This window comes from Podarcis pityusensis (genome assembly GCF_964106645.2).
Source record: "Podarcis pityusensis genome assembly, chromosome: 5".
NCBI classification, from domain to species: domain Eukaryota; kingdom Metazoa; phylum Chordata; class Lepidosauria; order Squamata; family Lacertidae; genus Podarcis; species Podarcis pityusensis.
The window spans coordinates 81,042,241-81,067,262 of NC_138032.1; the positions used below are offsets into that span (position 1 = coordinate 81,042,241).

General features: G+C 43.2%; 1 protein-coding gene and 1 long non-coding RNA gene across 4 annotated transcripts in view; one reads left to right on the forward strand and one right to left on the reverse strand.

Moving 5' to 3' along the window:
* LOC308476882 (heparan-alpha-glucosaminide N-acetyltransferase-like) overlaps positions 1-25,022 on the reverse strand; it is a 171,042-nt gene that overhangs the window by 95,206 nt on the left and 50,814 nt on the right. For both annotated transcript variants that reach the window (XM_081004994.1, XM_081004995.1), the window contains one exon: positions 12,605-12,687. In XM_081004994.1, the coding sequence (XP_080861120.1) occupies positions 12,605-12,687 (83 nt within the window). The remainder of the gene's footprint in view (positions 1-12,604; positions 12,688-25,022) is intronic.
* Positions 1-25,022, forward strand: part of LOC308476988 — a 34,797-nt gene that overhangs the window by 8,224 nt on the left and 1,551 nt on the right. Inside the window, exons 3-4 of one of the 2 annotated variants that reach the window (XR_013986316.1) lie at positions 8,847-9,173; positions 14,576-14,684. This is a non-coding gene — a long non-coding RNA (uncharacterized lncRNA). Of the gene's footprint in view, positions 1-8,846; positions 9,288-14,575; positions 14,685-25,022 lie in introns of those variants that run through there. The other variant, XR_013986317.1, reaches the window with a different exon arrangement.

Here is a 25,022-nt window from a genome sequence, read left to right on the forward strand (position 1 = left end):
GAAGAGGCTGGAACAGGATACAAGCACTCAGCAAGAACAAAGACAGTCAAGGGAACAAAGGGAATGGGAGCCTGGGAGTGAAATCAGGGGGGAAAGGAGAGGCAATGCTTAAAATAGTGACTTATTAATACCTAAGACTTGCCTAGGGACGCAGGTGGTGCTGTGGTCTAAACCACTGAGCCTCTTGGGCTTGCCGATCAGAAGGTTGGCGGTTCGAATCCCCACAATGGGGTGAGCTCCCGTTGCTTGGTCCCAGTTCCTGCCAATCTAGCAGTTTGAAAGCACACCTAAAAGTTCAAGCAGATAAATAGGTACCACTCTGGCGGGAAGGTAAACGGCATTTCTGTGCGCTGCTCTGGTTTCAGTGTTCCATTGCACCAGAAGCGGCTTAGTCATGCTGGCCACGTGACCCGGAAAAACTGTCTGCAGAGTGGACAAACACTGGCTCCCTCGGCCTGTAAAGCGAGATGAGTGCCGCAACCCCAAAGTCGTTTGCAATTGGACTTAACTGTTAGGGGTCCTTTGCCTTTTTTTTTTATCACTTGCCTAATGCATTTTGATTTTTTTAAAAAAAATCTTCAGGGGCATGTATAGCTGAATAATGTAATGCTATTCACTCCCCAATTCCAAATGGCAAGAAGTTCCAAAGCAGATGCTACAGAGTTTGTTCCCTTTGGATGAGAGAGAGCTCTACAGACCTATAGTCCCTTCGTAATATCTGCTTTGTTTAGAAAGAGACAATCAACAATGTTCCGAGAAGTTTCTTCTCAGATGCAGGAAGAGTCCATAGGGCTATGATGCACCTGACCTATATTCGCCACAATTTCCATTGTTTGCCCAGCTTGTCATAATAGCTTCCATTATGAAAAGGGCAAAGCTCCAGGGTGGAGATGGTGGGGAAGAGTCAGCAACTCGTGTCTGTTCTAGTTATTGGATAGATTCCTTCGTCTGTTATGTAGACTACAGAAGCCTGTATCCCCAACCCCACCCCTTTCCATCTACTTTCAATTTGGGCAACCGGGACTGCTCTAGAGAATTTCTGAAACACCTGTTCCGTGTCCCCCACAGAGATGTCAGGGTGACATTCTATCCTTTCGTTGACTCTCTGGTTCAGCTCTCAATCAGCATGTTATGCATCAGACATTATCCAGCTGTAGTACATGAGGTTTACCTAGGTTTTTCTTCCAGGCCAGATTTGCCCAGAGGTGATAATGTGAGATCAGTTGAAACCAGGGTGGGAAACCTGTGAAACGCACCCCCCCTCAATGTTTCTGGACTTCAACTCCCATCAGCCCCAGTCAGCAAAGTCAATGGTTGGGGATGAAGACAGCTGTAGTCCAGTAACAATTTGAAGGTTGTAGTTTCCACCAGACCTGGTTTAAGCTTTACAGCCTGGCTATCCAAAAACATTTCTCTAGCAGCCTCTCCTCTCACTTGTAAAATAATGGCTAGATTACATCAACAGGGTGGGTGGATAACCTTTGTGCAATTGTGAAGCATTTTAAGTATTAAGAAGGAGGTGGGCTCATAATCAGGTGGGGAAGGGGAACTCTCTCTTGGCATTTACTCTCCTAATACCTTCTTAAAAGAAACATGCTGTGCTGGAGCTGTTCCAGGGAACATTCAGCCAAATCCATTTGGAAATGGCTTAAGGCAAAGGATGGAACCTGGACGTTTTGAGGCCCTGCTTAGTAATTCTATCCTAGCCACATAATGAAGAAGGGCAATCCACCTAAGTAATCTTGTATTTTGCTGTCTTGAGCTGTCTTTTGCCTGTTTCCTCTTTGTGTCACAGTTTTATCAGTCTGGGCCCAGGATTTATGAAATATCCTGCTTCGATTGTTTGGTTACGCGCTTCTTTGAAAGAACTTAATGCCCAGATTAGAGAAGAGGGATTCAGAAATTATGGCTGGAACAGACAGATGGATCTCAGACCTTAAAGCCGTTCTTCCCTACAGCTTGAGTTTATGTTGGACATCCAAGCTGACCTGGATAAATTTGGTGGTGGCAGTTATAAAATATTAGCAGTTGCCAATAAGTTAAAATACATATGGGCTAAGAGTGAATGATTTCCTTCCTGTGCAACCACAGGTTTAAAAGCAATAAAAAGGAGGGTAGGAAACCTCCAATGTTGTGTATACGTTGAATGTAGTAGATGTCATATCTGAAGTGCTCCCATTGGTAGGCTTCTTATATATGGAAGTTACGGTCCTGAAGCATCTTTCTTTCTTAAGACATTCAGAAAGGCTATGTGACTAATGATAACATATGTACAAGTGGAGCCTGCAAGAAATGTTGCTGTATATCCTCACCCCCTAACACAGAAGCAGGGAATGTCAGTCCTCCTTTGGGTCAAATGCAGCCCTCCAGACCTCTGCATCTGGTTGTCAAGACTCTGTACAGGCTATACCCCTCACTGACCCAGCTGTATGCTTTTGTCTACCAATTTTACCTGGCTGGAATGTCTTCTTGACCTGTGATAATACCCTTCCTCATCTGAATGGGGGATGGAGAGTGGTATAAGTCTGACCACACCCCAGAAGACTCCTCACAAAGGAATGTGACCCGTAGAGCATGGGGGGGGGGGGATCTTTTTCAGCCTAACAGGAATGTTCCAGCCAGCCAGCCAACCAGCTGTGTCTTCCTCCAGCTCAAGGATACTATAACCTGTTGAGGTGCAAGGAAATCAATTCACTCTTCCCCCCTTTGGGTTTCCATTTTCCTTTCCCAGTTAAATATTTTGATGCTCAACCTGAAACCCTTTGAAAGGATCTAACCTTCACATAGCAAAGTGCTTGAAGGCAGGCACCAAAAATCACTAGCTAGTATTACGGCGTTAAGACTTGAAAAAAGCCAGCCTTTGATCCGAGCACATACTTAACTCTCAACAACTGAGGAATCCCACTGGAGTTAAAAGTTTAAACACATATGCGGTGGTTAATTGCTTTAAAAGGTCAAGACCTTATTGTTTCACAGCAGGAGTACATCTCAGCCAACACACGGGTGTATTTCACACAGTGACATAAGCACAATACTCAACTTGCACGCTAGTCATAAAAATTGATCATTTTAAGCCTCCCCTCCCCATTCTACCCCTCAGTTAAACAAGTCTTATATCAACCAAGCCAGCTGTCATTGATATCCACTATCCAGTCCCAGTGGGAGCCTTTGAACATGAACCAAAGCAGCTGCCTTCTAGACAAAACTAGGTGATAACTGCCTATACCAGAATGAGGTTCTAGCCTTAGTTCCATCGTCAGTTCACACATTTGTGAGTTTTTATATCTGAACTTAGGATTTTGGAAAAGTGTGCCTACTTTGAATGAGTCAAACGCAAACATGTATCAAGTGGCTACACTCTCTCAAGATTTTGCGGTGTGACTCAATTGTTTATCAAAACTTTAGGTTTGTGCATTTAAAGTGGATTAAAGCCCTCAGTTGCACTAGCACAACAAATCTACTTTATTAAAACAAAAAAACAGATTTTTTGCAGTTTGGAAAGTGACAAGGAAATGTACTGAACAAATGACAAACAGGAAGAACACCCCACAAGCAAATCGGGATGAATGCTCGTTGTTGTACAACCACCCCACAAACATCAGAACAAATGCTCAATAAATAAGTTAGAATTAGCTACAGCTCCCTTCCCTGTCAGCTAAACAGCTGGTTATAAACCTAGTTTTTTGGCATGTACGTAGTTTGTGAAGAGGTCTTGCACCCATTGTTTCTGAAACCTCAGTTGTTACATTGGTTAGCAACAATCCTCAGACTAGCACAAAAGAGCAACCGTGGCGACTGTAAAGTCTCCTGATTGGTCCTTTCTACCTCGCCACTTCTCAAGTTCCCTTACTACATCCTTAGACTGGAGTCTTAATGCTCAAGCTGCAATGAACCTCAAGTCTTCTTTTCTGCCAGATCTCTTGTTACTTTCGGCTGTGCTAACACTTCCAGTTCCCCAACATTTGCTGCTGGATTAAACTGTCCCAATTTGCAGCAGCAAAGGGGTGGAGTTCAGTCTGCTTCCCTCCCTGTTCAATTCAATGGGAATGCATGGAACGCTCAGAAGACTTAACCTGATGGCCAAGCTCCATCAGTGTCCATGGAGGCTTCCACCATCAGCTTCCGAGAGGGGAATTTTTGTCACAACCATGTTAGGGAGGGGGATATGGTTAAACCCCCCCCCCATGAGTTTGGGGGAGAGTAGGCTGTATGCTGAGACCTTTCTAATCCAGCAAGTGTTAAAATTTAATCAAGGATTCAAATTCCTGGAATAGCCATCAAGAGAACAAAGGAAAGGGGCTCTGTGCAAGGTAGAAAATGTGTGAGGTCCCCTCCTTCAATTTGTGGGCAGTTAGAAAGACAAAGGCAGAGCTGAGAGTTGAATGATGTGAGCTAGAAGCCAGCAGCAAAGCTGAGAGTCAGAGAGACAGAGCAATGCTCGATTTCTATTTGAATCCAAGGCCATGACCATGGGAGAAACAAGAGCCTTTGGGGAAGTTAATGCTGTGAACCCCTTCATCACTGGCTCAGGTTGCATATATGTGTAAATAAACCATATATCATATAGACACCACAATCTCCGCTGTGATCTCGTGCCAAAGGAAATATGAACCCTGAGTAAGAGCCCAGAGATGTTTTAGTAGCGTTTTAGCATTTTGCAGTTTGAGTTAATTTTTTGTTAATTGCAAACCACTCTTGATTTTCTTGGAACTGAAAAATAGAGTATCTGATTCCTCAAATCAATGCCAATATTGCTGACATATATAAAGCTGTTTATGTATATTTATATGTATTTTCCTAATTTTAATAGGTCCCATTCAAAAAGTGAATTAAAGGTAGAATGGCTGTTAGCCTCCAATTTTAGCAGCTGAACATTCTCACCTCACTGCATAACAGGGGTTTTTAATGGAATTACAGGAAAGTAGCAGAAGAGTGCTGCTTGGTCTCAGACCTCTATAGCTGCTTCTTTTGACACAGCTGAGTACATTTCCATACCTCCTCCTGCACTTGGTCTCCCCCAATGGGAATAAAATAGATTGACTCTAATAGGTTTTAATGTACAATGATTAGCTCATTTATAAAAGATTTCTACCAAAGCCTCAATTATTTAGATGCAGATCAAGATCAAAAGAGATCAAAGCATATCCTGAACCTGTAGGAAAAATCAAGATGTTAATTAAATGAGGAGAAGATCAATGGACTCTAACCTCATCTATATGATGCAGGAGGAGGAATGTATTAAAATTCAGGACAGCCAGGACACTAGCACACAGGAGAATGCCATGCTGGCTGCGCACACACGCAGTGCTGCTTTTTGCTATATGAAAAGGCATTACATCAAGTCATGCACCTTGATTCATGATTCATTACCCGCCACAAACAGATGACATCTGACCCACAAAGAAAGATTAATACAACTATTTCAGCCGCATGTTTGTAAGTCCATCCTATGCTGAAAAAGTCAAAGTAGTAATGAATTATGACACGTATGTCACATGACATGTCAACAACCCAAGATTCATATACTGGGAAGCTTAAATAACATCGGTGCAATCTAGTCCTTAGGGTCATTCAAGCCCAGTGCTGGAAGTCAGTTTATCACTACCTGCCTCTTTCCAGCAGCACCATTTGCTATGGCTGAATAGACGCAGTGCACTGCAGGGTTTTGGTTTTTTTGTTTCACCACTGGGGTTCATGTTGATGAAATCACCCCCAACTGTAAGTACATTGGAAGTCAGCCTCTAAATCAGAGCTGAGTGGCAAGGAGTTGCACAGGTTACCCTTTTCAGCCTGAATTTGTTACACAGATGGCACACATATGGCTAAAACTGCCTAGTCAGCATACAGGCTGCCAACTCCCTAAGTCAGTGAGAAGGCTGATTATACTGCTTTGAGCTTTTTCCCTACAATTAAGCGGTGTATGCATTTTATGAGATAAATAAGCACAGCACTAGCAAAACAGCAGCCAATGCACACGGAAAGGGAAGGCTTGTTTAGTGCAGGGACTGGGGTGGGGGTGCAGTGTGTCTCAATGTACAGTTCTCTTTGCAAAGACACCTGAGCCTCTTTCTCCCACGGAAGCCGCACCAGCAGGAGTCAGCCCATCAAGACTGCTTTGACCACTCTGAGGAAACACTGTTTGACATTTACCATCTAGCTCAGGGCTAGGGACCCTTTTTCTGCCCAAAAGCTGCATTCCTTGCTGGGCAGTCTTCTAGGGGTCACATGCCAAAGATGACCAGGGTCAGAGGCAAAAGCAGACATAGTAATAAATGCAAATTTTACCTCTGCACAGTGGCTGATTTCTGCAGATGTTCACAACCCCCTCCCTAACCTCCATCTATGGGGCATTGTCAGAGCTCAAGGACACATTCCAGTGTGGCTCAGGAATGTCCCCAGGGCTAGACACTGTTTGGCCCCCAGGCCCAAGGTTCCCCCATCCCTGAGCTTCTACAGCATCTGGACTGAGCTGGAAAGCTCAGTTGGTTAGAGTGTCTGTCCTGAACCACAAGGTACACCCGTCGCCAGGATCCTCTTCCTCCTCCCCATTGTCCTGCCAGTTTATGACAACGTGGTGCTCATAATGCCAAGGTTGCAGGTTCAATCCCAGTAAGGGACAGCTGCATGGTTCTGCATTGCAGGGTGTTGGACTAGATGATCCTCAGATCCCTTCCAACTCCATGATTCAAAATGGAGGACAGACTGAGGAGTTTGTGGCAACATTTGAGGGAGCTGAGATGCAGAAATTCTGCCCACCTTCCATGCCTGCCTTTCAATGCTGCTATGTTCATTTCTAATGTCTGATGATCCTACAGCAATTTATATTCTTAGCATCCACGGTCACTGTTAGGAACTAAAGCATCAGTGCCAGGCCCAAATATCACAACCTATCCTTTAGGTCTCCATTAGGTCCTTAGATAGTTCCCCACCCTAAGCCATCTGAGATGGTTTCGGATGCTGCAACATTTCTAAGGTAGGAACCTTCACTCTTGCAGAGGTCCAGTGGCTTGGTTTAGTCTGAACTTTATTATCCCAGACACACACAAAAGGCAAAGTGGGAAGATCAGGGGAAAGCTCACATTTCTACTGGACAGTGTTTGCAGCTCAGTAAGGAAGCCAGCATCACAGAGTGTGCAGCATGCCACTTACTGGCATTTTAGCAAAGCAAGCCAAAGAACTGATGGCAGTTACACAAATCTTGGAACCATAAAAAGGGCAACAGATAAAGGGAGGGGAAATGATTTGTTGAGAAGTAGAGAGAGGTTCCAGAGGGAAAGAAGGCCTCGGGGAGAAAATGAAAGATCTAATTATTTGGTGAAGCAAGGAATATTAACACATCACTCATGTTTAGCATTAGCAATCATGAGAGTTCCACATCACTGCATTGTACAGCACGAAGCCGGAACCTGTTGAGAATGATAGATATATTCGGTCCTAGACAATGACAGTGTAGAAAACAGATTTTCATTAAGCAAGTGGGAATATCTGTAGATTGCCAGCTATACATCTGTCTCATCAACATAATGCATAGAGTGGAGTGGGAGACTCTAGTTGATCAATGTGCTCAACTAGATCAGTTGCCCTAAGAAGATCTTTATGGATCACATTTAAAGCATTTTAAATATATGTTTGTAAGTGTTTTAGAAGAAGAACCAGGCTAGTACAATCCATAGTCTTGTATGACTGATAAATTTGCCCACTAATTAAATAATTTTAGTTGATTAATCATCTGCCTTGTAACCAAGCAACAGAAGAATTGATTCAACATTGACTCGTTGTACCTATAAGGCTATTCAAATGCAGCTACATTGAGCATCAAATATTTCCCTGAAGAAAGGCTGAGAAGCCCCAAATATTTTTGGATTTGGGTTATTATAGAAAAGTATGTATTGTGCCTACTTTTTTTGGTTGTGTTTACATGAGGTTTTGGTGATACTGCTCTATTTTATGGGTTGGGATCAGGTCAAGTCTGCCACTTGTAATATTAAAATCCAAATGGGAGCTAGACCTGGATATTATTATATGAAATGCCCTATAGGCTTCAGATTTGACCAAAGGCATTTTTGCATATTTGGATTCCAAATATACTAGTTGAGTATTTGGCAGCCTGATATACCAAAGGGGGGGGGGGAGTTATGCAGCAAACGTTTATAGAAGATTCAGTTTTTGCATCATTTTAAATCAGGGCCTGCTCAAGATATTTTGATACCAGAAGGGAAAATTCAAATGACCTCCCTAATGCTAACTGAAATGGAGCAGAATCTACTGGAAAGGAAGGACAAGACAAAGAGGTTGATAAAACTATGCTTTGTGAAGAAAATGGGTAGAGATAAATATTTCCCCTTGCTCATCTAAAATGACAAAATGGCAGGGGCTTCAGAACAGGCAATGTGAACTCTTCATACATTCTGTAGCTTTAGACTGGAATATCCTACCCCGGGAAGTGATGATGGCTGCCAACTTGGATGGTTTTAAAAGGGGATTAGACATATTCACATGAAGGATAAAGCTATTGATCACTCATGGTCACAATGGCAGTATATGACCTACACAATCAGAGGTACCATGCCTCTGAATACCAGCTGCTGGGGGAGCAATAGCAGAAGGAGTCTAATGCCTTCTTACCCTGCTTGTAATCTTTCAAAAGGCAGTTGGCCGGCCACTTTGGGTAACAGGATGCTAAACTAGAGAGGAATCACCAAATCATAGAATTGTAGAGTTGGAAGGGCCCCTGCAATGCAGGAATCTCAACAGTCTGATCCATTCACAGGGCTCTTAAGTTCTCCAGAAGTTCTTCTAGCTCAAGGCTCATTGATATGTAACTGCTATGTTTTTGTTCATTTCAGTGGTGCCTGAGCAAGAGACCTTGGTGACTCACACAACATGGCAAGATCTATTTGTCTTCTACTCGGCTGCCCTTACCCAAAATCCACCACCAGAGGAAGTTGCTTCACTTTGCCTGAAGAAGAATATGAGCACCTTTGCTTTACATACTGTTATGCCTTTTTAAGAACTGCCATGGACATGGGCAAGGAAGAAGGTTAATTCCATCCATACCCCACCTGGAAGGCGTCTAACTGCCATCAACGTAGTTCTATCGTCTGATGGAATAATGCAGACATTATCACCAGCTCCATTTTTGCAGCTGATCTGGGAGAAAGACTGCTTCTGGGGTGAGACTCCTTTTTATCAATGGCAAGGCAGCCAGAACCACCGCTGACATTGACAGAGAGTTGTTGCTCTTGTAGAGACAGAATCTGCATAAACTATCTGTATAACTGCATTATAAGAACTGTAACTTTTAAAAAAAAAAAACTTACCGTATTTTTCGCCCTATAGGACACACTTTTTCCCCTCCAAAAATGAAGGGGAAATCTGTGTGCGTCCTATGGGGCGAATACAGGATTTCGCTGAAGCTTGGAGAGCGAGAGGGGTCGGTGCGCACCAACCCCTCTCGCTCTCCAGGCTTAAGAAGCTATCAGCAAGCCTGGGGAGCCTGCGGGAGTTCCCGCAGGGCTCCCTAGGCTGCGGATAGCAGCCTGCCACCCGGCACCCCTCGCGCCGGGCAGACATCCACAGCGTGGGGAGCCCTGCGGGAATTCCCGCAGGGCTCCCCACGCTGCGGATAGCAGCCTGCTGCACGGAGCGCGGGGCGTGCTGAAGCAGAGCGCCCCGCGTTTCGGGCAGACATCGGCCAGCCCCACAAGCTTGGGGGACAGCAGGGAGGCGCAGCGCCGCCACCCCGCTGTTCCCCGACCTGGTTTTGGGGGGGAAATAAAGGAAAAAAATTCCTTTATTCCCCCCCCCCCAAAAAATTAGGTGCATCCTATGGGGCGGAGCGTCCTATGGGATGAAAAATACGGTAGCTTGCTTTTCCTTTCTCCCTTCCATTCCTTTTACCTTGTGTGCCATGTCTAGATTGCGAGCTGGAGGGCAAGGACCATCTTAGCACAGATTTTTTGTAAGCTGCTCTGAGAGCCTTTTTGGCTAAAGGGCAGGATATAAATGCCATAAATTAATAAGACCCTTTTGCTATCCCTTTGGGAAAAATATGTCCTAAAGCCTCATTTCTTTCCTGAGTACATGTTTGCTTAAATCTTGTTTTCCAAATGGCATAACATTATCTCTCACCTTAATTACAATACATGGTGGTGACAGCATTAGCTTTGCACCATCTCCTCCCTGGAAGAGCATGCCGCATCAGATGCCATGAAATGCAATTAAGTGTCGCTCAGGCAGCCAGACTGGGCTATATTGGCTGGCTTTTCCTTCAGAATCCACAAGCAGCTCATTGTAGTAGCTACTCAGCCAGAGCAGGCTGATATCTTTGGTGACCTGGCAGGCATGCGGGAAGGGAACCAAATTGCCTCCTAACCAGTTCATGACCTCAGTGCCTTTTCATTATATAGGATCCCAGTTAGCAGCTACTTAGTAGGAAACCACCTAGGAGAAACTGTACATTTGCTTGCATGCATGCAGACTAAACAGAAGCAAAACAAGCATGTCACATCACTGCTAGTAAAGGTAAAAGGTCAATGACCCCTGGACGATTAAGTCCAGTCAAAGACGACTATGGGGTGCGGCGCTCACCTCGCTTCAGGCCGAGGGAGCCAACGTTTTTCCGCAGACATCTTTCCGGGTCAGCATCCAGCATAACTAAACTGTTTCTGGTGCAACAGAACACCGTGACGGAAGCCAGAGCACACGGAAATGCTGTTTACCTTCCCGCCGCAGCAGTATCTATTTATCTACTTGCATGGTGTGCTTTCGAACTGCTAGGTTGGCAAGAGCTGGGACAGAGCAATGGGAGCTCCCCCCTCCTCATGTGCACAGATTCAAATGGCCAACCTTCCAGTCACCAAACCCAAGAGGCTCAGTGGTGTAGATCACAACCTCACCCGTGTCCCCATCACTGCTAGTACTGAGGTAGGGTAGCATGGCGTTGAAGAGAGTGGACTGTGAGCCTGAAGTCCTTGGTTCAAATCTTGCCTCGCTATGAACTTCTTTGATTGCCTTAGACAAACACCAGTCTCACCCTACCATATATTTAAAGCACTCTTTTACCACGCTTCAACAGTCATGGCTTCCCCAAAGGAATCCTGGGAACTGGCTCGTTCAATATATGCTTGATCACACAAGCATGCATTGTGCCAAACCTGGAAGTAACCTGAAAACGTCACAAAAATATCACAAAAGGGCTTTTCCAATGGTGTTTCAAATATACGTGATTTCACTGACACACACAATGCCTCAGAATATAATCCCTCCATGTAAATGGGGGTGTTGCCTGTACCCAATGTACCTCTAATGAATTCTGCACCTTCTTAATAGCATAACTAGCTAAGTAGTTAATGTACTCACAAGCTCCCTCTGCCAGCTACTAGACATTAACTCTGTCCTTTAAAAATGGCAGTGTAGAATAGACACAATGGAAAATATCACTGTATCTAAAATGCCAATGGTTTGATTCTTGGCTTGGCTCCATTTCCTATTGTTGTTTACATATTGCCTATAACAGTAATGTCTCGCTCTGAATGTAACTGACCTGTATGAAGGACTCTGTGATTTGAAAACAGAATCATATGTACCTTTGCTACCTAAGAAAAATCTTTTAATAAAGGAGAGAGAGAGAGAGACTTACTAGCTCATCAGGCAGTAGGGTCGGGGAAAATCCACTGCACTAACAATGTTAACCTTTTACTCCCAGTGGGATTGTAACAACTACAGTAATAAGAAAATGAAGTTGCAGAAGCACATGGAAAAGATCTGGTCAACTGCTTATCTCTCATGTCTTTATGAATCCGAGTAATCCACCATTTTTCTCAAAATGGCATTAACATTACTGCTCTCTTACTATTTATATTATAGTAGTATCTAGGGTATTGCTCTGAAAACTGTTTTCCTCATTTAGTTACATGAACACAAACAAAACAACTTGCTGTATGAAAAACACCACAGCCTTTAGCCAAGGGCTGAGTAAACGCCCTTCTCTACTAAAGAGAATGCGTCTTCTTCTCTATTAAAAGGAAAGTACAGGAGTGGGGAATGGGTCTAGAATTCAAAACCAGCCAACAACTCTTTTGTTTTTGTTTTTTAAAACCAAGTTTCTAGACCATATGATTAAGTGAATGAGTCTGAAGGTGTGTGAGCAGTTTCTGCTTAAATCCCAAAATGAACATCTCAGTAGCATTTGCAGCCATCAGAAAAGGTGGGGCTTAAGAATGCTGCATAACCCATTGCACCCCCCATTCCTCAGTAAGAAGGCACGATATAAACACTGCTCCAAGTTTAAATGATAAACTGTATAAATTCATCTACAGTGGTACCTCTGGTTACAAAGTTAATTCATTCCGGAGCTCCGTTCTTAACCTGAAACTGTTCTCAACCTGAGGAACCACTTTAGCTAATGGGGCCTCCCACTGCTGCCACGCGATTTCTGTTCTCATCCTGGGGCAAAGTTCTTAACCTGAGGTACTACTTCTGGGTTAGTGGAGTCTGTAACCCGAAGTGTTTGTAACCCAAGGTGTTTGTAACCTGAGGTACCACTGTATTGTAAAAATTAATTTTAAAGACTATGGCAAATCAACATGGTGCAGGACTTTACCCTCTAAATGTGTCCAGGGAAAGGAGTCTTCGGCGTTTGGGTTTCTCCTCCACCGGTCTTGGGCTCTCTGCAGAATTAAGTTCCTAAAAGGGAAAGTGGAGAAAAGAGTGATGTACCTTTGTTGACAGTCAAGTTCTCCATTCAAGGAGGGTCAGAGCATGGCAAAGACTGAAAAAGCTGGAAGTCAGCATTGATGTAAGATTAGAGTTTTGCTAATTACTTAGAGCAAAGTGGTCCAACATGAGTCCCTCAAGGCCTTTTTTGGCAACCCCCAGGAATATTTGACCTCCGCCACAGTCCTCCAAATGCCTTTCCAAAAGCCAGGTAGACAAAGTGTTGGGCTTTGAGAAGGAGGCATGAGGACTCTGACAGGTTCCTAGAGGCTTCCCACTTCCTTCCCAAAGTCTAGATAGCACTTTCCCAGCTTTGAGAAGAAGGCGTGGAGTGCTCTAGGACCCTGTCAGAGCTTCGTGCCTCCTTCCCAAAGCCCAGTGCTTTGCTTAAGCAGTTTTGGGAAAACAGCACAAGGGCTGCAGGGGGGCATCATATGTTGGCCTCTTTTAGAACTGTTAGAAAAGACAGTTCCCATTCAAGCTGGTCATTATAATAATTTTGCCACATTAAGAATTTGGAGGATGTGCCAAAGCTGGTGCAGAATGGGCCAGAATGACCCCCTTACACATAAAACTGCTGTCAAAAACTGCAATGTGTTAGAGACACTTAAGAACATACACACACACACACACACACACACACACACACACTTATTAACTTCTTCATTGCCAGAACCCATCCAGAACACAACTGAAAGGCCTAGAATGGAGACTTCCAAGCTAGCAAAGTTAGCCAAATTCGTCAGAATGAGTAAACCACAAAATGTCCACAGAAGCCACATTCCAATACCAGTTCTGGGCCATAAATGGTATTCCCCACCATAAAATGGCCTAAAATGCCAACTTCTGTGCTAACTGAGTTAACCAAATTCATCAGTCACACAAGTCTAGAAAGGAATCCTGAAGAAAACTTCCACAAAAATCATGGTCAAATATCCATTCCAAGCATTAAAAGCATTTTGGATTGATGCAACGAGCCACGGTTCATCCACAGAAACCATGCCCCAATACTCATTCCAAGCATCAAGCGCTACTCCAAAAAATGGAATGTCATGTTCTGAGCCAGCAGAGCCAGCCAAATTAATGTCGCATTGGACCCAATGGGCACGATGAAGTAAGCCACAAAACCTCCACAGATACCATATTTCAATATGCATTGCAGGACAAAAACCATTTTCTGTGTAAACAGCCCAGAATGCCTCCTTCTGAGCCAGTCAAACTAACTAAATTCACCAGTGACACGTGACTGGTATGGGCTGTAACATCAATTTGCAAGCCAGGCAAAGCACTCCAATTCACACATTAGAACATAAGAAGAGTCTTGTTGCTGCGGACCAAAGGTTCATCACCCGATTCTCACAGTGGCAAACCAGATGCCTAGGGGAAGCTCAGAAGCAGGCAGGACCCAAGTACAATAGTAGTCACTCCACTTGGTATTCCCTGCTAATGGTATCCAGTGCCATACAGCCTCTCACCGTGGAAGTAAAACAGAGCCATCAGATCTTGGAAGCCTTAACCTCTATGAACTCATTTAACCTTTTTTTAAAGTCATCCCAGTCGGTAGCAATCACTCATCTTGTGGGAGCAAATTCCATACTTTAATTATGTGTTGTGCGAAGACGTAGTTTCTGTGGTTTGTCCTTATCCAAATCATATAACACTCAGCTTCATTCATTGGATGCCCCAGGTTCTGGCATTGTGTTGTGAGTGGTGGGGAAACTTCTCATTTCACTAACTGTACAAAGGACTGAAACTGTGGTTGCACCATAGATTTATATAATGGTGTTATGATATTGGCAGTTTTATTTTCGGCACTGCCTAATGATCCCTAACATGTAATTCTCTTTTTTTCCCACAGCTGCCGCACACTCGGTCAAAATCTTTATCGAGCTAGCCCCTATGACTTCCCAAGGTCACACTCCTCATCTGGCACTCATTCTAGTAGAGGCAGATTCTGTGTAAAAGAGGTGAGATTCAGCCTCGGGGATTTTGAAGGTACAAACTGAAGTTTTATGTCTCTCTGGTGCCTTACTCCATTACTGTTAAATGGACAATTGAAGCAGTTTGTTAGCAGTTATTATTACTACTCAGAAATTTGGTTGGTTTGTCTAGCTCACAAGTTGCCATTTCAGGTACTTTTTTTCCAGAATACCATTTATGGCCCAAAGCAAGAACCCAAATGTGGTTTCTCTGGGTGTTTTACAATTTACATCATTCCAATCTGTTTCTCTGTGAATTGTGAATATGGCTCTTTTGTATTGCCCAGAGGGTGGAGTTCCAAGCAGGATTTTCCCCACCTTATATATCCACACTTCTGAGGTATCATGAGGTTGTCTCTGCATTTTCCATCCAATCTTTGCAGCCATATGGTCTAGTCATTGGCTTTTTCCTAACTTATTTTAATAGAAAGCTGAGTTTGATGGTATACTGAATTCTACATTTCTGGGATGCACTATGTTGGGAATGCATTATGTTGGGAAGCATCGTAGCAACACATTCCTTTCAAACAGATGATTAAAAAAAAACACCATTAATTTTAAAATGGTTTCTGGAACCTTGCCTTATGCACAGCTTCTCACGGATAGAGATTTGTGTGCCACTCTTTTACAATCACGTTTTTGCCCACTTTAAGACCTGGATGTCAGTGTGGCACTGCTCATATTTCTCAGAACAGGAAATAATGCATCAAAACCTAAGTGTGCAAACATACATCAAACACTCTTTTCAAAGGATCCAGAAGTCAACAACTGGTATTTCAGAGTGTGTTTTTACCACTGAACTATTGCCCAATGTAGATTGTCTCCAAAATACCTTGATAAATTCTGCTTGACATGTACAGTATGCCCATCTCCATTTAAAAATAGAGGAAGCTTACATGCTAATGCTTGTGGGATGCAAAAGGCGAGCCGTGTTTCATTAGATTTGAAGGGACGATTCTCTCCTGGTTAGGCCTCTGGCTTGGCCATATTGAATTACAACGCTAAACAGAACAGGAAGGATCTGCCTGCCTAATTCTGTTTGATAGATCGCTTTGTCATTTTCAGATGCCAGATTGGAGATAGCCGCCGCCTCCTTGGCAAAGAATGGTGCTTTAGAGCTCTAGGCTATCAGCAGCAAGCGCTAATGTAACCCAGCATATGCACAGAGACTGCTAGCTTGCTGTAAAATAATTGCTGCAGTTTCTCCAAAAATTATGGCAACCCATTTTCCAACAAGTTGCTTCTAGGATTAACTAAACTGGACAAGCTAGATCAGCAGCAACAGCTTTGGGTGCTAATGTGACATCCCGTTCTCAATACATACCTACAGATGTTCTATGTAGGTTATAAACAGGTTAGGTTTTTATGAACTGAAGGGAATGCATTGGTGCCACCATGCCCTTAACAAAAATGACCCTAATTTCTTCCTTAACTAGTGCCTCTGATCACACAGGTTTTTCAGGTTTGTTTGGCCTGAGAAAACAATTGGAGAAATAGATATAAATGCCACACACAACAATGTTTAGGAGTATAGAAAGTTGCCCGATACCAAGTCATACCATTGGTCTACCTAGCTCAGTGACAAACTGATGTGCTGGAATGTGGGGCAGGGGTTCAAGAACAGAGCTTCTCCATGCCTCCCCCAACATGTAACAAATTAGCATGGATTAGTAATTAGTAAGGGGAGAGGACACACAGCTGAAAGATACATTTCCGTATGGCAGGATATATCCCTGGGAAAGCAGGGGGGACAGGTTGGCTAAGGGAGAAACAGATGATGATGTCTAAATCCTTTAATAGTTCATTCAAGCTCTGCACAGATTTAATATTGAAGTGAGGGAGATTATGAGCAAGGAAAACTCTGGGCTTAACTTCATTTACCTTTCCTCTGCTCTTTCCAAAACTTGGTGTAGAAAGAAAAAGAATTTGCTTCTTAGGTACAGTATGGATAATTCCATACTTAATGGCCTGTGCCCAAACAAACCTGCAAGAGATTTAAGATCCATGGCAGAGATTCTACTCCTTTGCCTGCCACAGAGAAGGTTTATGCTACTGGGCATGAAAGATAGTGGCTCTATGTGGGTGGTCCCATGAATGTGAAACTCCCTCTCCTGAGAGATACAATCAGCCGCCTCTTTGTTCTCATTTAAATGGGCTCTAAAAACATTTTAATTTTTGATTCTATTTAACTTTTTCATCTCATTTGTTGTGTTAGATCCATCCCCTCATTTTATGGTGTGATGACTTACGGCTCTGGTATTTATCCCCCACCCCATTTTATTCTATGATGTGATGACCTAGAGTGAAGAAATACATTTGAACCCTGAAAAATATTTGTATTCATGACTGGCTTACCAAGGGTTCTTTTCTGTTCTTTTTTATGAGGCTGGTAGAATTGGATTAGTGTAGAATGTTTCACCACTGCAATTATTATTGGTGCACTGTTGTATTTTTATATGTCTTTTGTTTTTATATGTTGCAAGCTACTGTAAGAAGACTATATATATTGAATGGCAGCATTAAATGAGTGAATGCATTCATTAAGCGAAGAAGAAGAAGAAGAAGAAGAAGAAGAAGAAGAAGAAGAAGAAGAAGAGGAGGAGGAGGAGGAGGAGGAGGAGGAGGAGGAGGAGGAGGAGATTGGATAACATTTTTTTTAAAAACCCCAACTTGTGAATTCCAAAAGTTCTGCTAAAACTGGCCTCTCAAAGTCATTTTTCACCTTTGGACATCGAGAATTTGCTCTTCTGTTACTGCAAACTATAATGGGTCTGTCACAACTGTGGATATTAATGGGCACCTGACCTTTCCAGTGCCTTACACTGGGGTCACTTCAAAATGGTTTTATGTCTTTTGTTGGAAGACGTGTTCTTAAGAGAGAACTTCATTTAGTCTCATCTATTTTTAGTTAATCCAACTCTTCAGACAGCAAGCAAGGTCAGCAAATCTTCACCAGAAGGTCACAAACCCACGATGCAGCACTATGTAAGTTGCCAGGCCATTAATTATTCCACAGAACAAACTCTACTCTACTTCTTTGGTTAGACTGGTTACCATCTGTAGTTAAAGTAGAAGTAGAGATACTGAAAGCTGAATACATGATATCTTTATTTTCTGGCTGGCAGAAAGAAGCAAGTGCTTGGGCCTCATTGTTAGAAATCTTTGTGTGAACAGATCTGTATGGGATTGGGCTGCTTGTTTGCAGACTAGGACATCTGTTTCTGTTTGGTGTGCATGGAACACATAGAAATGTCTTCTCCACTGAGCCAGCCCACTTTGACATGGAGTGAAGCAGCTGCCTCAGGCAGTGGAAACAGAAGAGGCGGCACTCCTAAAAGTGCTCCACCCGGACACTGCCGAGGAAGCAACCCAGGTAAGGGAGGCTATGGTGGCAGTGAAGCAGCACAGCACTCCACTGGCCCAGCTGCTTTATTTCTTCCCTGCTTCTAGGGACAGAGAGGGACCACTGGGCAAAGATCTGCAGAATGCCTCACTATCAGGAGTACGTGCAGGAGCCAGGCCCTGTGACCAGAAGGGCTTCGCAGGACTGGGGCTTTCCGAAGTTTGTTCTGAAGAGGCAAGACGCAGCTGCACAGGTGAGGTCGATTGGTAACTCACAGCACCTGGTGGCAAGAGCCGGGAAGGGATATAAGGCCAGCATTTCCCTTTGGCTCTTTGCCACAGCAACACGCTTCCTGCCTTGCTGCGCTTGGATTCTTGACTCCTTGCTTCCTGATCCTCGGACCCTTGGCTTCTTGACTCCTTGTTTCCTGATCCTCAAACCCTTGATTCCTCGACTCCTCGTTTCCTGAGCCTCGGACCCTTGGCTTCCGGACTTCTGGCTTCCAGACTCCTGTTCCTGCTCCCACCCCACCATCTTGCCCCCGGTCGCAATGTCCTCCGCCAGGACTTCGTAAACCAGACCGTGACATTCACCTCTCAACCAGTTCGTGAGAGGGGAGGAGTTCACTCACCCAGCTTTGCTGCCAGCTGGGAAGGAGCTTTGGAAAGAGGAACGGATTTGGTCTTCTTGATGACCCAATGGCCTGATCTAGCGTACATTAGACAACCCAGCCATATTTCAGCCCAGGATGTTCTGCCCCACTTGGAAAATGGATGCTTGATTAGAGAGGTAGGAGGACTCAGAAATTAAAACAACATAACTAGCTTTGCTTGGAATATAAAACTCTGGGTCTGCACCTCTCTCATTGCAAGCAGGACCTGCAAGAAAATGTTGCCATATGGAGTGCTTCTACTCAGGGTTCCAGCCAGCTGTGTGCATTCCAGAATATGACATTCCACTCTCCCTCTTCATTTTTCTGGTTTCTATTTTTTGTCTTCCAGATGTCAGCCAGTAAGTTAGTATTCCATGCTCACTAAGAATGCTCAGTTTGCACTGGTTTGTTTTTGAGGGTTTCCCCTTAGGCTTTTTTTCTCTAAAGTTTTTTTTTTTTGTACTTCAGCAAACGGTGAGATTTCTCCAAGCCTGCCTCTTCCATGTGAATGGTGTCATTTTGGCTAGATAAGGATCATAAGGATCCACAGTTGGACAAAAATTCATTATATATCCTCAGTGAAGTTGATACTTTACCAAGCAACATATGCAAAAAAAGAGACGTCCCTGCGGGATTAATTTCATTTCTAAATCTTCTTGAAAAGTACTACTAAATAAAATAGTGTTACAAACTCTAAAACATTGTTCTTAAAGACAGAGGTCCTTTTATTGTTCAGGAAATTAGTCATTATGCTAACTACTTTGCACCACAGTTGAGAGGCCAAGAAAGAGAATCATCATTTATCACAGAAAGTCTTGAGCCGAAAGAAGCCTGAATGCTAATTTTTACTGTGCATTGATTGTTTAGACTAGAGTTAGAAAAAACAAAGGGGTAGTCTATTGGTTACGGAATTGTTTTCATATCCAGACAAATGTCACAGCAGGTTTAGAAGGTTGTTTTGTTGGTGCTCTGTATGGGGAATCCTGTTTCTTGCGAGACTTTACAAATGGAAGAACTATAGTGTTTGTCAGTCGCTTACAGTATTTTATTTATCTTCCTCCAGTTGCTTTATCTTGTTTAACAGACCTCTCTTGCAGGTTGTATACAGGGTTGTTGTGAGATAAACATAACTTCTCAGTCTCATTTATTTATTAAAAAATATTTATCACTATTTATGAAAATATCAGAGCGGTTTACAACAAAACATTTTTATGTGTTCATTTTATCAACTTTTAATAAAATATCAAAAAGAAGAGTTATTCCCCTCCTTCCTGAAGGAAAATGGGCAATGCCCTTTGTAACATGGTGTTGCCAACTGCAATTTTCATAATTACTTGCATCAAAAAATTATTTAAAGGAAATTGCTGCCTAATTAACTGTGATGTCTTTTTACATTGATTTTAAAAACTTCTGATAAACTAATCAGTTATGGCTACAATCCACTTGCCTAGGAGTGATGGGTAAATTGCACTGTTGCATGTTGCAGCCCTAAAACATCAGCATTTTTAAATTAAGTCAATACTTCAGTTACACCTTAAGGTATATTTGAGCTGACACTTTTCCCTGCTACTGCTATTCACATGAAGAGAGCAGCAAAAGCGTAATTCAGACATTCATCCTATATGTGTGTATGCATATTTGTTCACCATCAAACTAACTCATTCTTAGATTAGACCCACTGAAAACAATAAACAGAAGTTACTTAGACACATTTATTTCATACTACTCTAAATATGACTAACAATGGATCTCACCCAGTGTCTGTAGGACTTTACACACAAAGGCTTTGATTGCACATTCAGGGAACCTTTGACTTTGGTAACATTGTGCCCTGAAGGGAGCCAACATTTGGCACCCCCAAGTATTTATTATTTTCACAATAATTCATGTTGGTACAGTTGCTTTTTAATGGCTCTTTTCAATAGGTTCCCAAATAAGGTGGTATCATTTATTTTATTATTATTATTATTATTATTATTATTATTATTATTATTATTTTGCACCCCTCAGCTCAGTGCCCTATACAAGGGAACTGCCCACACCACCCTAAATCCAAAGCTGTCTTTGACTAGGCATGGTTTCTAGTTGTGCAGATGACACCTACAAAGTTTGTATGAACCTAGATTTTTGCCAGATATTATGCATGTACATGTTAGCCAGTTTGGATAGATGTCTCAAGCTGTTGGCCTTCGTGGCCATAGCCCCACCCTTGTTCCTTCAGTGTCAGATTCTTTTCTTTTTTTAACCTGCATTTATTGTATGAACAGAAAAATTATTATACTTTCCGCTCCCAAAGTTGAAAGTATCAGGACAGAATCCTTGCTGCCTCTAAGATGCACACTATTTTCTTTCTGTCCCAGTATTGCACCTGTTTAAACAGGTTTTAAAAACTTTTATTTTGCTTCAAAAACCTGCAAAACCTTTTTGACCAGAGACTACAGTGGGACAAAAGAAAATATGAGTGCTTATGCCACACACAATAGTTTTATCACACTTTCAATACTGGAAAAATCCTGTTCTGTCTTCTCTTCCTGGACACCTTATTGATTTGTTTCTGCTAAATAATTTTATCAGAAGCTAAACTGGACTAATTGACCATCCACTTTCAAAGTGTCCCTCTTTTCTAGGGAACTGCATAAATATATTGCAGGTGTATGGGTGTGATTTGGGGATGGGTGAGCCTGCAGTGCCAGCATGCAGGGTCTAATGCTGGAGGAAATGAAAATATTTGTGCTAGAATAGTGAAAAACAAACTGAAATGAAAGTGGCAGTGCAGAGCAGACTTTTAACAGACACTGACTTGGAGATCACACTGGAGATGTTAGGAGCCTCTTCCAAGCCAAGGATGTCAAGCAAATCAATAATCAACTCAGCATTTCCCAGAAAATTAAATTGGAGTCAGTGCTGTCCTATTTTGAGAAGGGATTGCAAATGCATTTGGGAGATTCCTAGACTCCAAAGAAGCAATGCCAAACGCTTCTGATATTCCAAACATAACAAGTTGAAAGTACAGTATCTAAACAAAACATAAAATATTATGGAGCCAAGCCAGGTATTGTCTCATCGGTGGGGCTCCCACTTCAATAGCAGTAATACAGTCACGGAACACTAAAGAGCATATGCTAAGCAAGATTTCCAAAAGAACTGTAGCATTTTGCTATGTCAGTGCTTCCCTCCCAAGGAACTTAACAATCCCTCTCACATGAACACAGAATGGAAGATGTCAGGATCCCCAAGGATGTGCTCTGCGGGGAGCTGGCTTCAGGCACCAGGCCCATCGGCAGACCAACTCTGCAATACAAAGATGTCTGCAGGCGTGACATGAAGTCTGGGAATGCCAACCCCACCGTGTAGGAATCCCTTGAAGATAATCACAGTGCCTGGAGACAGGTTGCGCATCCATAGCAGTGACCAGAGGAGGAATGACCACTAGGAGGAACACAGAGAGAGGAAACACCATGGTGCAGCTGCACCAGCACAACTGGACACCTTCATCTGTCTCACCTGCAGCAAAACAGCTCTCTCCCGTATCAGTCTCTACAGCCACAGCAGGCACTGTAACCATCCAACAGTTTGACTTCACCCCCAAAGGCACACTCCTCCCTTGCCTCCCAAGACAGAAAGATGCCAACAGGCATCCCACCCTTCCTCTAAGGCAGTGGTGGGGATGCATTTTCAGACTGATGGCTACATTCTCTTCTGAGCCACATGCCAGCTAGTTTCTACACCCCTCTCTGTCCTCCATCAAGGCAAGCAAGAGGCATTCTCAAAGCTTGTGGGCACATTCTAGTCAGGCAAAAAATTTCAGGTGTGAAGCAGAGCCAGTGAGGGGTGTGGCTTAAGGAGTGGAGGTGTGGCCTGGACAGAGTTCTGTGCATCAGATAAAGAGGCCTGCATTTGGACCCTGGGCCTGAGGTTCCTCAACCCTGGTTCAAACCTTCCAAGTGTCCCTATATTCCACGGACAGTCCCATATATACAGAAGCCATCCCCATTTCTGATTTGATCCCAGAATGGCCTACTTTTCCTTAGGACGTCCCTATTTTCATCAGATAAATGTTGGAGGGTATGGACCCTTGAGCCAAGGAGATAAGTAACTATGCAACCATTATAAACCATTTGAAAGCAGCCCTGTATAGGGAAGTTTTAAATGTTTGATGTTTTATTGTGCTTTTACATATGTTGAAAGCCACCCAGAGTGGCTGGGGCACACCAATCAGATAGGCGGGATAGAAATAATAAAATTATTATTATTATGGAACAGGACATCCCTGTTTCCATCGGAGAAATGTTGGGAGGGTATGCTGTTTTAAGGAGACCACTGTGGGGTAAAATATGAGTTATTTGAAATCCAGATGCCTCCATCCAAGTCCAACACTGTGCGTAGAATCCAGTGTTTTTGTTCTGTAAATGGAAGAAGTGTTCTCTCATTCTTTGAATGGAAGCTCCTTCTGTTCACAAAGTAAAAAGGTTGGGTACTAATCTATATCTACTATTTCCATACTGGCTGTGCAAAACACTGGGAAGGCATCTCCCCAAATTAGAATGCTTAGAAGCCTAGGTGGATCTTTTGTCTTCTTTCTACTGCTGTTACCCATTCTAGCCCTTTGAGATGGGTCAGATCAAATTCTAAACACACACACACACACAAATAAGGGGCAAGGGGTAGAGGTAATATAGACAGCCGAGCAATAACCATGGAAAAGTACAGGTTCCTGTGAGACATTTTGACTTATGATTTTGTGCCCAAAGACTTGGCATTCCTGCCTTTCTCATCTAATAAAGAGAGATGATTCACTGATAATGGAAATGGTTCCTTAAGTAAATTGCTGCCTCATCTAGGCTTTTGTATTTGTAAGCAATAACTGGAAGCTACGGCACATTTTTACTCTCTTGTCTGGAAAGTATATTGACCTCAACTTTTGGCTCATACCTGTGTTCTGATATATAAAACCAGCAGCATCATGTGTTTAAAAAGATGTTCCAGGATTAAACCACCTCTAAAGGTACATGGGGGGACGCGGGTGGCGCTGTGGGTTAAACCACAGAGCCTAGGACTTGCCGATCAGAAGGTCGGCAGTTCAAATCCCCGCAACGGGGTGAGCTCCCATTGTTCAGTCCCTGCTCCTGCCAACCTAGCAGTTTGAAAGCATGTCAAAGTGCAAGTAGATAAATAGGTACCGCTCTGGAGGGAAGGTAAAGGGTGTTTCCGTGCACTGCTCTGGTTCGCCAGAAGCAGCTTAGTCATGACCCGGAAGCTGTACGCCGGCTCCCTCAGCCAATAAAAGCGAGATGAGCGCCGCAACCCCAGAGTCGGCCACGACTGGACCTAATGGTCAGGGGTCCCTTTACCGTTTTAACTGTACATGCAGGGAATCACATCATTGAATACCACTGCTTACAAAAACCCTGTTGAAAGCTAGTATGTCCTGGAGAAATTTTATGCATTCAGAAAGAAAGAAAAAAGCTGGAACCCTTCTCCTCACATTCAGCTTTCCACACAAAGAGTTATTTATATGGGAGAGAAGTCTGTCATGTGATTTCCTCATCTGCTGTGACGTAGTCCAAGAACCACCTTGCCATGTGATTATTTGTTTCCTTATCACAGAGAAGCTTCTAAATGCAGATGAAGGAAAGTTTAGGTGGCTTGAATGGGAACTGCACACACTCTTAAATGTAGTATTCCCACACTGTTTGGGACAACATTTCTAAGAGGACATTTTCTAGGATTTGATCATGGTTAAGATTTTCCAGGGAATCAACAGGTAAACCATGTGGTGACATCAATCAGTTCTCAGGTTTGGTTTGGCTTTTTTGAACAATCTCCAAGAGATCAAATCCTGTGTTTGGGCCCCAATATACATCTTATTCATAGGGATTCCTCCTGGTCTTAGCTCAGGAAGCAGAGAACACAGTGCAGAGTTGTTTTCCATTCTCTACATCTCAGAAGCAGATGTCTTTCTGGATGCAATGCTTGGGCCCGCCATTCCTAAAAATCTACCTCCTCCCCTTTCTATGAGCCAATTCACATGCAATTATCTTAAAGGGTGCAATGTAACAAAGCCACCATGTGCCTGTATTCGCTTCTGAAAGAAGGCAGCAGGCAATTTTCCACCAATGGCCGCTGAAGCAGCTGAAGAATACTTCCAAGCATGCTCATCCTTCTATTATTCTGTACAGTGCAACTGCAAGAGTTCTTTCAGTCACTGCCAGTACAGCTCAATTAAATCCACAACAGGCAGTCTGCTCTCCAAATATACCTCATACTTCTGGTGATGGAGGCCTTCCCCTAAGCCAGTGGTTTTCAACCAGTGTGCCGTGGCACCTGGGGT